Genomic DNA, 13481 nt, shown 5'->3' on the forward strand with positions numbered 1-13481 from the left:
AAAATTACCATACAATGAACTGTCGGTTGTACTAAAAAAAAAAAAAAGGCACAACACACAAAATTACATATAATTGTCTATATGTCTGAGACAATGGCTCACTATCATGATTGCTTTTGTTTATGGCATAAAATAAGGCACACTTAATTAAATGTCAAGAAGGGTAATCAAATCTGGTTTATAAAGATAAATAAATTGACTTCAGCATTCTGGAGCATTGACATAAAAAGGCATACTGAGAATCTGCCTAACATTTGGAACAGCTTTACAGTACTTTAACACATTTTACGGTAATGAGCTGTTTTTGACAACATGGCAACCAAATATTTGATATAATATTATATAGTTTCTATAATTTATATTATTCTACACTAGAGTAATGTATTATTTTTTCAGTAAAAACATGTTGTAGATAACAGTGGGTACACTGTAAAATAACAGTCTTATACTGGAAAATTAAAGTTTTTACAGAAAATCTTAGCAGTAAATTACTGTTATGGTGATAAAGTATGCCTTTAGGATTGGACCTCTTCTTGCTTTCATAACTGCTTTAATTTTATGTTGTACAGATTTCAACAAGGTGCTTGACATATTCCTCAGAGATTTTGGTCCATGTTGACATGACATGATCACACAGTTCCTGCTGATTTGTCGGCTGCACATCTATGATGTGAATACATTACGGTTATCGAGGTATGGACATGGTCAGTAACAATTCTCAGGTAGGCTAGTGTATAAATGATGCTCAGTTGATATTTAGGGGCAAAGAAAATATGTGTGCAAAGAAAATATCCCCCACAACACTGCATCACCAGCAGGATTGAGCCTTGTTTTCATGGTCATGCCAAACCCTACCATCTGCATTTTGCATCAGAAATTGAGATTCATCTGACTATGCAACATTTTTCCACTCTTCTGTTGTCCACTTTTGGGGAGTCTGCGTGAATTGTATCTTCCAGATATACCTAATGAAACTTTTAAAAGATTTCACAAGTTAAAATGTACTTCCACGGTTGAGATGTAAAAAAAAGGACACCACACATTTTGTTCATGCATATTTTATTCAAGAGTAAAAAAATGTGATTTGTCCCATAGGGCATGCTTACAATGTGTGTATTATTTAGGAGGTCAAATGCCCAAACATATTTTGATAGATAATAATAATAAAAAAATGCTGCAAGATAAAATCCATTATATTTGTTTGTTGAAATATGCATGTAGACCATACAAGACCCAGAAACAGAGGAAGGAAAGTAACCATAAGCTAAATTGTAACAATAATAATATCTGCAGTAAATATAACCAGAGTACAATGTTTCCTGTTAAATGTAAGTGTGACACATGATTTTCTTTGTGTCCAGTTCATTTACATCTGAAAACCATGCTATCATGCTTTGGCAGCCTGAAAGTTGCTTTTCACTGAGATTATATTCATTCACACTACTGAACATGTTCTGTACATCAGTACAACAGAAAAAATTTAAAACACAATGCGTAACACCTTAGAAGGGCATCTCTGCATACAATAAAACTAATATAAAATTAAAAGCAGTGGTAATTAATAACAGAATGAAAATAAAAATATATGGACCAAATCAACTAAAGGAAGCCTATTTATAAAATGTATAAAACAAGACAAATAAAACTAACAATAGAATTTCAAAATAAATAAATTTAAGTTTACTATTTGAAACACAACGATCACAATTATAATCTCACATAACAATTAGGAACTTAACTGCATGCATTGATGCGTTCCATACCATAGATGCTGTGTGTAAAAATCACTTTTTGTTCATCCTTAATTCACATACCTTTATCATTAAATAGAAAGATGGAATATAAAGTAGAAAAAATATTGATGTATGATAGGAATTTGTAGAAATGTATATAGTAGGTGTTGGGCGTGACTCTCCCAGATTTCGAAGTGTTTCTGCTTAAACGTAGTTACTTACTTACTTATTGTTGGCCATGGGAATCCATTTCATTGAGATCAAATTAAAGATTTTCTCAGCCTGCTTCCCTACTCTACTTAAATTAGAAAAAAACAGATTAACAGATTCATGTATTTAATGTCCAACAATTTGATATCCATTAACTAAATTCTGGTCAGGATTCGTCATCAAAGCAAATCATGTCAATATGTTTCAGTTTAGCTCCAAGCCTGCTTGTTTTAAGTGACACGATGGTGTGGTTTTTAGAGAAGCTTTCAACAACACATTTGCAGAATTTCTTCATCGTATACAGTTCAGTGTGTGCCATGAAATCTCACTGAATTTGCAAACTCAAAGGGCGCTGGTTTCATATTTGACTGCACCAACTATTTTATCTTTAGCAATAAGCAGGTGAGAAATGTCGGGTGGCGTCTGATAGCAGGCTATGTCCCACAATTTAAAAGCCTTTCTTTTGAGGTCCAGAAATTACTGTTAATTCCACAATGTTCATAGCGATGGAGAAGAGATGAAATACCCGTGACACTAAGCATCCTTCAGCAGAGAATGCTCAGGTGTAAAATGTCCCAAAAAGTAACTGTATAATTTTTTGCCCTTTTCTCATGTGAAATGTGTAAACAGACAGTGAAGAGAAAGTAAATAACTCTGATACAAGCACATAAAATAAAACCCTCTGAGATTCACCTACAAATGTTGCACTTTCTGAACTTCTGGGGTAGTGTGACATTTTCGGAGTGTATGTAATTTTTGATACTGGGATATCTACAGTAAGAGGTGGAATAAAAATTTCACAATGCTCCTTTCATCCCCCTCCCTTTTCTTCCCACATCCCCTCCAAGTTATATCTTGCTAGGAGACGGCTGACAGCGAGGAAGGTGAGGAAAGGAGCAGTGCTGGAGACTACGGAGACATACGCAAAGTGGAGTTTGATCTTTGGTGGCCGGGCCAAAGCACCCTGTCCTCTTTCCCATGCAGGACAACAGCTTCTTACCACAAGGTAAATCAATAAATTAAAGTTCAACAGTAAGATTGCACTGCAGGTTTGAAGAGGTACGCATTTTGCTTTTTTATTCTTTCTTTCTTTCTTTCTGATGAAGTGGTGTGACCTAATACTAGCAAAACATGTAGGTAAACAAGATCGTTTTCCTCATCAAGTGAATTTGTGAGTGATTCATAATAAACACCTTATAAAACAGTTAAAATGATTTGTGAGGCATGGATACTGCAATTATGTCTGCTGTCAAGCCCTGTGATGAAGGAGCAGACACGTGTCAGCGCTTAAAACAAAACAACCCCCAACAATTCAGTCTGTAATTGAATTGAGAAAGGGAACAACAGGCAGACACAACTTTCAATCACTTGACTTTTTTTTTTTTCCAGTCGTGCTGAAGCCTGCTCATCTCTCCTTATGCCTGCCCTTTGCCGTAAACCCAACTCCCCCCTCCCCCAACCGTGCAATGACATAGTGTCATGAAAGAAATGACCTTTTTGCCATTTTAGATTTGCTGCAGATTTCATTTTCTATCTGAGAGCCTGTTTTATTTTATGTTCAGAGGCCTGAATTCAGGATTTAGCAAAGTTCTTGCTGCGCAGCCACCGGCAGTTCTGAGGCTCAGACAGCACATCACTGGATGTTGCTGTTGTCTTCTGTGCCGTTTGCCTCTGACATATTCATCTTTCCAATGGAGTGACCCACATGGTTCACCCCATCTTTGCGAGGAGGCATACGCTCATTGATGCGGTCCAAGCCCTTAGCCTCCTCAAAGCTGGTGATCTTGTGCTGGGGGGAGAACCCACGAATAGCTGAAAAACACAAATAAAGGGATCAGGATCTTCACGTAACTCCGCAATTCCAGAGTGTTCTTAATATGATACATACCCTCCCAAGACATGAACTGCTGCTGTGATTTCCCAGGGATTATAACTAATGAAGATGTGTAAATTCAGAATGTGAGTCGTATTAGGAATCAGTGAGCTTATTTCATTAAATGGCTTGTATTTGTATAGTGCTTTACTTAGTCCCTATGGACCCCAAAGTACTTTACACTACATTCAGTCATTCGCACACTGGTGATGCTAAGCTACATTGTAGCCACAGCTGCCCTGGGGCGCACCGACAGAGGCGAGGCTGCCGGACACTGGCGCCACCGGGTCCTCTGACCACCACCAGTAGGCAACGGGTGAAGTGTCTTGCCCAAGGACACAACAACCGAGACTGTCCGAGCCGGGCTCGAACCGGCAACCTTCCGATTACAAGACGAACTGCCAACTCTTGAGCAACAATCGCCCCTAATTAATGGATTAGTATACTCTTTTTTATTAAAGTGCACATGGTCACATGCTGTTGATATAAACTAATCACTCATCTCTGCAACTAACAATAGTGACATGGCAAGCATTCCTCGTGACAGCTGCTTTCTTGTAGTTAAACTGCCCTTCCCTCAACTGATGTTCCTTAGACTCAGTCACACAGGCCTAGAGACTGGTAAGCACCCCCTGACAACCTCTGGTTACTAGGGAAAATCATGACTGGTGAGTGGGTGCCACTAGATGAAATCAGTCACAAAGATGGTCTCTGCACGAAAAACCATCTCGCAATTGCTTTGGTTGCTATCAGATTGCCAGGGTTGTGTGTAGTTTGTATGGAAGGTGGCCACTTGCATGCAAACACTTGCTAACTAACCACCAAGCAGTAGTGAAAAGAAAAAGTTTAATGCAAACCAGAAAGTGTTTGCCTTAAAAGTGTGTCTTGCTGCTGAACCCAACATGTTTCCAAAGGTAAACTTTCACTTTGAAAGCAAACGGCCTAAGTTTCCTGTTTGTATTACAGCAGTAAGTAAGTGTTTGCAGATAATTTAGCATCTTCCATGCAAAGTACATGTAACCGCAGCAGTCAGCTCGCAGCAAAATCAGTATAATGCAAAGAAGGTTTTCTATGCAACACTGTATACACCTTGGCAACCAATGTCACCTAGCGACAGCAAGTAGCTTCCTGCAACTACTTGTCAGCCATTCAGGGAATAGACATTTTTCACTAGCAACCAGTGGTTACCGTTGAGTCAGCTACTGGTCCTTAGGCAAACACCAGCAAACACTCACTGGTAGTTGTCAGGCAGTTTCCACCCAGTTTCGAGGCCTACAGACCTAGAGGATTAAAAAAAGGTCTACAAAGTCTACAAGTCTGCATGTTTGTTACTTCAAGCTGTGGTATACCTCTTTTTTAAATAATCCAGTCATAAACTGCATGGTAGAGAAAGTGACATCAGTCAATGGTTTGTAATCTTGCCCTTTTTTCTCAATAAAACGAACACCACTTCTAAACACTTGCTACAACGTCCCTTGGCAGTCATCCTGCTACTTTAGTTTTGTTTAAAGTGCACAAATAATGTGTCGGGTAAACAAAGCTGTAAATCTCTTACTCTCCGTTCATGAGTTAAGATTACCTCAGGAACTCAGACACAGGGGCGCATATTTCATGTTGATGCGCTGGGCCGTTTCTTATTTTTCTGCATGCAACACTTTTTAGTACCAGATGGAGGCCATTTACAAGCCAAACCCAAAATAATGGGCTTTAGTCATGCATCTCTTAGCAGCACTTGACTTTGCAGTGTTTTAATTTATCATGAATATATATACCTTAAAAAGTAATTTATCTCTTTTAAGTAGTGTTTTTCTCTTTCTTGCCCACTTTCTAATTACTAAATGCAAATGTATGCTGCAGTCACTGTGGATGCTTATCAACATCTTTTCATCTGTCCATAAGGAACAGGAATACTGCATTAGGTGTGAAACAGTTCCGTCCAACCTTAGTGCACTGACTCAAGAGTTACATGAACATGATACCACACCAGCCCCCCACCTAGCAAACACTGCCAGTATTTCCCTGCGATAAAAGAGTCTACATTACACACAACTGTGTTAAAACCCAGCTCACAGTCCTTTCTAAAGTTCCATCTCTTCTAAAAGTTTAAATCCAATCATCTAGTTGGTTTTTCTGTTTAATCTAATCTCTGCAAAGTAAAGTGCCAGCCATACCACATTAAAGAGTTATAAGAGTGGAGGAATTATTTTGTGGGCTGTTGTGCACATGAAAATGTTAGTGGCAGGTGGCCCCTACTCCAGGAGAACCTGATGATATACTGAGAGGGGTGGGAGATGGGTGGGGGTTTACCTTCTCCGTCCTCATCATGCGTCTCGATGGCTTCAATGGCTTCAATGGTGGCTGAGGGGGGAGGAGGGGATCGGGTTACTCCTGATTAAGCCATGCAAATGTAAAATGCAGCCCCAGCGAAAAAGGCAGCTCGTGTTAGGCCGGATGAGATATTGGCAATGCAGCCAAACTCAGAGGAGCGCCATGCATTAGTACTGAGAGAAATAATGTCAATCTGGGGTTAGAAAAACTGTATGAAAAATTATTAAGACAGAGGCATGAAGAAAAAAACTGTGAGGGACAATTAGATGGCAGAAGTAGTAGGCTGAGAAAAAATAAATAAATATATATATATATACATATATTAGATAAGATGACAGAAATAACTTGTAGTTGCTTAGCACTATATTCAATTCCTTTGTTTTTCCTGATTTAAAAAATGAATTTTAAAGTTTAAATCTTTATAATCTTATACAAAAAAAGGAGAAAAAAAGACCAGTAGGGTCATTTGCAATCGTACACCGTGAAATAAAAAAAAATTCAAAGACCGTGCCAGTTGTTAGTTTGGGAGTGACTTCAAAAAGTGAGACATTAGGCTTCACATAAATGTGCATGTTGTTTTGTTTCTGGAACTAATACATTTGCTGTAACAGCTTGGCTGTGCCATATGACAATCTGAGCTCAAACACCACCTTTAGAAAGCCAAACTTTCAAAATAATGGATAAAAAGCCTGTTAGGTGGCATCATTGTCATATTTCTAAAAAATTATAATACTTAGTTTTGAGAGTTTCATCTCTGTTTTCTTAAATTAACTGTTAAATGTATAAACTATCTGGCCCCAAAGTGTATTCCTACCAGGGGCGTAATTTCCAGGGGGGTTCGGGGGGTTATGCCCACCCCCCCACCTCCAATAATCAGACCCAACCAATAAAATTATGAATTATCTTGCATAAATAGGCTACATTTAAAGGAAGGAAAGTAATTGTATTTCTAGGACTAATTATACTATAATTTCATAATTATTTATATTTTTGGAATTTATATATTCATATATTTAAATTATTTATCTGTCTGACACTATATTTTTCTAGTACTGTATTGCCATTTAATTTAATTGCACGCTGTAAATCTTTACAGTCCTTCATGGGCATAAAAGCCCAAAGAGGGACATTGTTTTGGAAATAAGCAACGTCTATAAACAGGGGTGCACCAGCGTTTGCGTACATAAGATTTTCTGGAGGAGGACAGACATTTGTTTAGAACTTTTAAAGACGTCGAAGAAGCAAGCTCCTTTAAGCAATTACTTTGGTGTTCCTCCACCTCCAAAGAAATGTCATAAGGAGTCCGAACCGCAAAAGAAACGCGTATTCTCGGTAAAGTGGTTGCAGGAGGTGAGCTGGCTTCAAACAAATGATGAACGCACAGAGATGTGGTGCAGAATATGCCATGAAAATCCCACTCTAGCGGACAAAAACACTGCCTTTTACATGTACGCAAACGTGCGTTGCAACTTCTTATCTGATGCGCGTCTTTGATTTTGACAGCGCATGCGCACCTGCGGACCACTTATGTGCACCCCTGTCTATAAACTTTATTTGCATCACATCAGTTTCAAACAAAATAAATAAAATAAAAGTGGTGTGCTGCTGTGAATTAGTTTTTCTGCCACCTATAAATAAGTCTCAAAAAAGCACAGCAGCTTAAATGTTAGGTCTGAACTCTGAATTCAAGACAACTTGTTCTGAGCACTGATGCAGTTGTCTTGCATATTTGTATGACTGTCATTATGTGAAACTATTAAAAAAACTAGAATACTGGACCTTTACGTTAACTTAGGCTCTTCAGTTAAGAACGTCAGTAAGAGGCTAAAACAAAGCTAACTTAATTTAAGGTAGAGAAGAAAAAAAGACAGAAGAGAGACAGTTTGAGAGATAAGAGTCATGGAGGGGACTGATGTCGGTCATGAAGAAAATGATGGCGAACAGGCTTAGGCCCAGCCTCGTACTCACCACTCTGCAGTGTCTGTCTGCCTCCAGAAAGAACCCCGCTTGGCAGCATGCCAGTGGGCGTCAGGCCCTTAAGCGTCAACACATTTTCACTCTCCTCTCTGCAAGACAGACAGAGGCCAGCAAACAGATCAGAAAATGCAGCTAAACGATTTTACTGGATGCACCCACTCTCATAACCGTAGATATACATACAGAGTGCACTCCAGATTGTAAAAAAAATATTTTTTTGGAAATCATACCTCTACACACGTGTAAATAATGTACCTGAGAACAGAGAACATTTTGGCCATCTTCCCGATAGCGCGGATCTTGTTTCTGATCACCTCCTTGCGTTGTGCAGCTGCGTTGGCTGCAAAGGAACATGTATATGGTCATTAAAGGCTTTCTGAATAAGAGATGGTGTCATAAAGCTTTACAGTGCATGAAAAACTTGTTTGAAGCCTTTAGACAAAAAGAATGTTCTGTTAATTATCTGTCACCTGATAATAATGTGTGATATTATAATAGGTTCTAGGTCACTGTCATGCTTTACAGCGAGCTTTCTCAAGGTTTCAAAACAGAAAAAAATACACTCACGCTTTAGCGAGCGTTCATATAAATATGCTCAAACCATTTGAGTACATGTGATGGGGTTTTTTTTTTGCTGGCTAATAGCTTTTTAGCTGTGAATTTAAACAGCATAATGATGAGCTGTAAAGGAATGAAATGTCCAGTAAATTCATTCCTTGCTAGAGTCGTGGGCTGCATAAAATCATAAAATGTCACTAAAGGCCAGCATTGACTGCCACTGTCCACATTTCACTGGGAGATTTACAAAAGGGCGACAAATCAAAGAAAGGCCTCAATCCTCGACCCCTACAACGAGAGGTTTCATTATGCTGTGAAGGTGCATTTTGCTGGCATGGTTTGGGTCCACTTGTCGCCTTCTAGAGAAGGGTTGCTGTAAATCAATACGCAGCTGCTCAGAGTCATCACCTTCATCGTATTGACAAGTTTAAAAATAGTGTAAAACTGCAATGGCCATAACAGTCTCCACATCTTCAACCCTTTTCTGGAGATTTAAGATTGACGTGTTAGGGCATTTTCACACCTGGAATTCGTTTACTGTGGTCTAAATCAGTCGAAGAGTTTGTAAACTTGTAGCCTTTAACCTGAGCTTTGGTTACTTTTAACACAGAGGAGACTAAAAGCGAACTGCATTACCTCAATACAAACCACGTGAGGACATTCAGTCCACTTATTGGCCAGATGTGTCTAGGGTGGGACTATGAAAAGTAAAGGAAAAAGCAGGAAAAAGCCACTGTGTTCTGGACTTGTGGGTAACTCTGAGAATTTACCTTAATTTCAAGGCTTGCTAATACACTTTGTGTGCACTGCACCTCTATGGCATTCTGCTGAAACACAGAACGCAAAGTTTACCTGGCTTTAGGAAGTCTTTTGGCTCAGCATTCACCCGCTACAAGCAAGTATGTTTGAAATCAGACATACACTACCTTCTCCCCAGCGTCTCTGTGTGGTTGTTTTTGTCCACAAACCTGTGATTACTGTGTTCATCAATCAATGTTAATGTTACCATAATGAGATACAGTATGTTAGCCTTTCCTTCAATATTTCACATATCTCTAGTTTAGTGTATGAAAAGTTTAAATGAACAATAATAAATACAAAAAAAAATGAAAAATGGCATGTTTATTTACAAAACATCTTACCATCAAAAATCTCATCTTCATCATTCATGAGTTCATCATCAGAGCAAATGCTCAGCACGTTCACCAGCATTTCTGTGACTGGGATAAAAAAATAGAGAGTGCAACAAAGGTAAAGTCACTGAGCAATGAGCTGTGGAGAAAACTGACACCCCCCCCCAAATAAACCCAGACAAATACAAATACCTTTTTCTCCAACAAACGGCAGAGACCAGGTGAAGACATCCATGAAGTTGGGCAGCCAGTAGGGATGGGGTGAGCAGTTGAACTGTCGGATGTTCATCACATTATTTTCATATTTCAGTACAGCAGCTGTTGGGGCAGGTGAGACACAGAAGAGGAAAACTTTCCATAAAGTCTCATAACATTTTATGGCATTAATATGTAATTATAGATCTGATGAAGGCAACATAAAATTCCTTTTACATAGATCCATAGAGCAGATATGAAGTATTCATATAAAAGAGAATAGAGTTCATTAAATGGTCTAATGAATAATTTAATAAAATTCCATTCAAGTGTATTTATATGACATCAAATCACATAAATGGGCGCCTCAAGGAGCTCAAGGAGTGCAAGGTAGGGAGAAAACCCCAATAATCAGATGAACCTCTGTGAGCACGCAGTGATTTAATGGCATGCTGCAGTGGTATATAAATGTGAGAAGAGGTGAGTAGATATGAAATGCTTAGTGTATCATAGGAAGTCCTGCAGCAGTCTGAACCTATAGCAGCATTACTAAGGGAGGGTTCAGGGTCACCTGATCCACCCTAACTGTAAGCTTGTTCTAAAAGGAAAGTTTTAAGCCTAATCGGAAAATTAGAGAGTGCATCTGTCTCCCGAATCCAAACTGGGAGCTGGTTCCACTGAAGAAGGGACTAAAAGTTAAAGGCTCTGCCTCTCATTCTACTTTTAACTATCCTAGTATCACAAGTAAGCCAGAAGGCAAAGGGGAAAGTGCTCTATTAGGATAGTGTAGTGATACGGGGTCTTTAAGGTATGAAAGGGCCTGATTATTTATAATCTTGTATGTGAGGATAAGGATTTTTAGATTAGAATAGCAAATTTATCTAGATTTCAGATTCAATAGTGCCACTGCTGCCCAGTGAAAGCATGATGTAGCGAGTAGAAAGCCGATATTTAACATATGGTATGTTAAAACTCTAGTGAGTGAGGTAATCATTTGTAAACTTTCCTGCTACATACAAGCGAGTTAGAGTTAAGACACTGCTTGGCACTCTGCCTCTGTCTGTTCAGCTGTGATACACTCTGCTACATGTGTTGCTCACAGCCCTGACAGCACTGTAAACAATGGAGTCGGAGCAGTTCTGCTGGGCAGGGTAGTAACTTTATTTCTCTGCATCTCCGTTGATGCATAGCAACTATGGCATATCACAGTTGTGATTAAAATCATTTAATGATAATAACTGTGACATAACCGTGTCACCACGACTCAAGCAGTCATAGAATAGTTTTAATCTTGAGTATTATTTGATTTAAATAAGCCTATTGGAGATAAATTTACATACTTTTTTTGTGTTAAAATTCTGCTCCAGAATTATTAAGATTCAGTGTGAGATTCATTCTGACGTGTCCTCAGAGGAACCATAACATGTTTATACTCAGTGATGTTAAAGAGAGGGGAGAAAAATAAAAGAAAGTCAGCCACTAGATGGCCTAGCAGAGGCAGCGGACTGCTGACACTGTTATATCAGGAGGAATAAAGCCACATGGAGATAGTCAGCAATGCCGACAGTCCCTCCCACGTTCCCCATCTAACATAGCCTATGGCAACCAAGACACAGATCTGAGAACACAAACAAACGGGGCCTCCCTGATGCATTTTTATGCCTGCACACAGCTACATGCAATTGCACTAACTCGTGCACTGCAGTTTGTATTGTTAAAAACATTTTAATACGTAAGTCTGAGGAGCCTATTGGCAATCTTTTTAATCAGATGTAGGGCCACGTTTTAAGGTTTATAAAATGCCAAAATGTGCTTCTGATGATCTACAAATATGTTATTTTTCATCAGTTAGTTGCAATCTAGATTCAGCTAAAATGCCGGGGGAGGAATCTCTCTCCTTTCCAGCAGCAGACTTTACTATTCTCTGTTGCAACATTTAATAAACGAACGTGTTCATTCTACATGACTTAATATAATTCGGACCCATATTTGTCATTCAACAGCAGCAAGAAAGCAACACAATATCGCACACAGGAAAAAAAAACCCAACAGAACGGCACGTGATGATGAAAAATGGGGCCGAAACAGACGAAGAGATATTCTGACCTTTGTTATTGTAAACATCCAGGTAGTTTGGCGCTGAGAAGATGGTAATGAGGGATGGGAATCCAGTCGTCTGACTTTTACGGTACATCCGGTAGCTTCAAGGCCATTACGTGGAGGTGAAGACAGAAGAAAAGCAGAGCATTGCTCTTAAATAGGTAAACATTCATTTATTTTTGTTTGTGCTCATAGGTGTGTCTTTCCGTGCTTTTTGTAGCGATTACATACCCAGCATCTTGTGCTTCGTGCGCTCGGATTATGGATAATAAGTTATTGCTCTGTAGGAACTCACATACAGCTGGATAACTGAAAGATAGTCAAAGAAAACTGTGTTAAGAGGTGACAACACGAGGTAAAAATAACAGAGTGGTGCAAGCAACAGAGAATGGGAGTGAGTTGGTATAATTGTATTTAAGGTGTGACTTACTAATTTCATATCTGGTTTCACTCACCGGGTCTGTCACTCTCAGATTTCTACGAATTTTGCATGGGTGATGCAAGTGTGTGAAAAAGCATCTGATATCTACCTGGTGTGATAAAATAAATATATAAAACCCAGATAGCGGCAGTCAGACCTTCCTGCCTCTCAGCTCCGTCCTGACAGGAAATGTGCTGCTAAAGACTGTGGCTGTTTTGTTTGTCTATGTAGTGCTTCGCAAAAAAGGGCTGCTCCACCTTCGTATCTTTGTGTGCACTGTTCTGTATATCAAAGTTCAATTCCTTATAATCATCTCACTTTATTGAACTGGAAGTGTTTGAGGTATTTCTGTCGACTAGAATTGATATTTTCACTCTGCCATTACTTCAAACATCTCAGAAATTATAACAAATGTGGGGTCTCCCAGGCAGTGTCGGTGAGGGAAAGCATCTGCTTCAAACATTTTGGTGCTGGATAAGGTGTCCTCAGAGGTCTTGAAAGCAGGCCAGAGCACAAAAAAGACTGACAGCATATTAGGCAGGAGTGCTCATAATGTTCAGCCTATTAGTGTGTGTTTCAGCTACAGCTATAAAAACAACAAAAAAACAAGTATATGAGTATAATCTGAAATGGAACCTACTTGATCCAATCCTTGATTTTACTGTCACACAACCTTTCTAGTTCTGCTTAAGACACGTTCATTTCCAAAAAACAAATTAAAATGTGGCTGTATGCCATAGTGGTATTCCTTATTTGTTTATGTATTTTTTTTTCTAGCCAGATGGACAAGGATATGTCCCATGAAGACCTACAATGCTAACACATGACTTCCAGTGTTACAGTTCAGGCCAGAGTTTTATAGCCATGAATCATGGAGCAGTGCTTCAGGCCTCCCTAACACAGGAGGGAGAAATAATGAGAAGTGGATCACCTTCAGCTACCAACCACAGTAG

At 39.1% G+C, this 13481-nt stretch overlaps 1 protein-coding gene across 2 annotated transcripts in view; it reads right to left on the reverse strand.

Moving 5' to 3' along the window:
• Positions 1 to 170: 170 nt before the first annotated feature.
• Positions 171 to 13481, reverse strand: part of LOC146509819 (protein phosphatase 3 catalytic subunit alpha-like) — a 33165-nt gene continuing 19854 nt past the window's right edge. Inside the window, exons 7-14 of one of the 2 annotated variants that reach the window (XM_085174620.1) lie at positions 12339 to 12416; positions 12114 to 12208; positions 10005 to 10130; positions 9822 to 9899; positions 8377 to 8461; positions 8113 to 8210; positions 6124 to 6174; positions 171 to 3755 (exon numbers count right to left, since the gene is read on the reverse strand). In XM_085174620.1, coding sequence (XP_085030746.1) covers positions 3577 to 3755; positions 6124 to 6174; positions 8113 to 8210; positions 8377 to 8461; positions 9822 to 9899; positions 10005 to 10130; positions 12114 to 12208; positions 12339 to 12416 — 790 coding nt within the window. In that variant the 3' untranslated portion in view covers positions 171 to 3576. The remainder of the gene's footprint in view (positions 3756 to 6123; positions 6175 to 8112; positions 8211 to 8376; positions 8462 to 9821; positions 9900 to 10004; positions 10131 to 12113; positions 12209 to 12338; positions 12417 to 13481) is intronic. The other variant, XM_085174621.1, reaches the window with a different exon arrangement.

Source organism: Neolamprologus multifasciatus, chromosome 10, assembly GCF_963576455.1.
Source record: "Neolamprologus multifasciatus chromosome 10, fNeoMul1.2, whole genome shotgun sequence".
Taxonomy (NCBI): Eukaryota; Metazoa; Chordata; class Actinopteri; order Cichliformes; family Cichlidae; genus Neolamprologus; species Neolamprologus multifasciatus.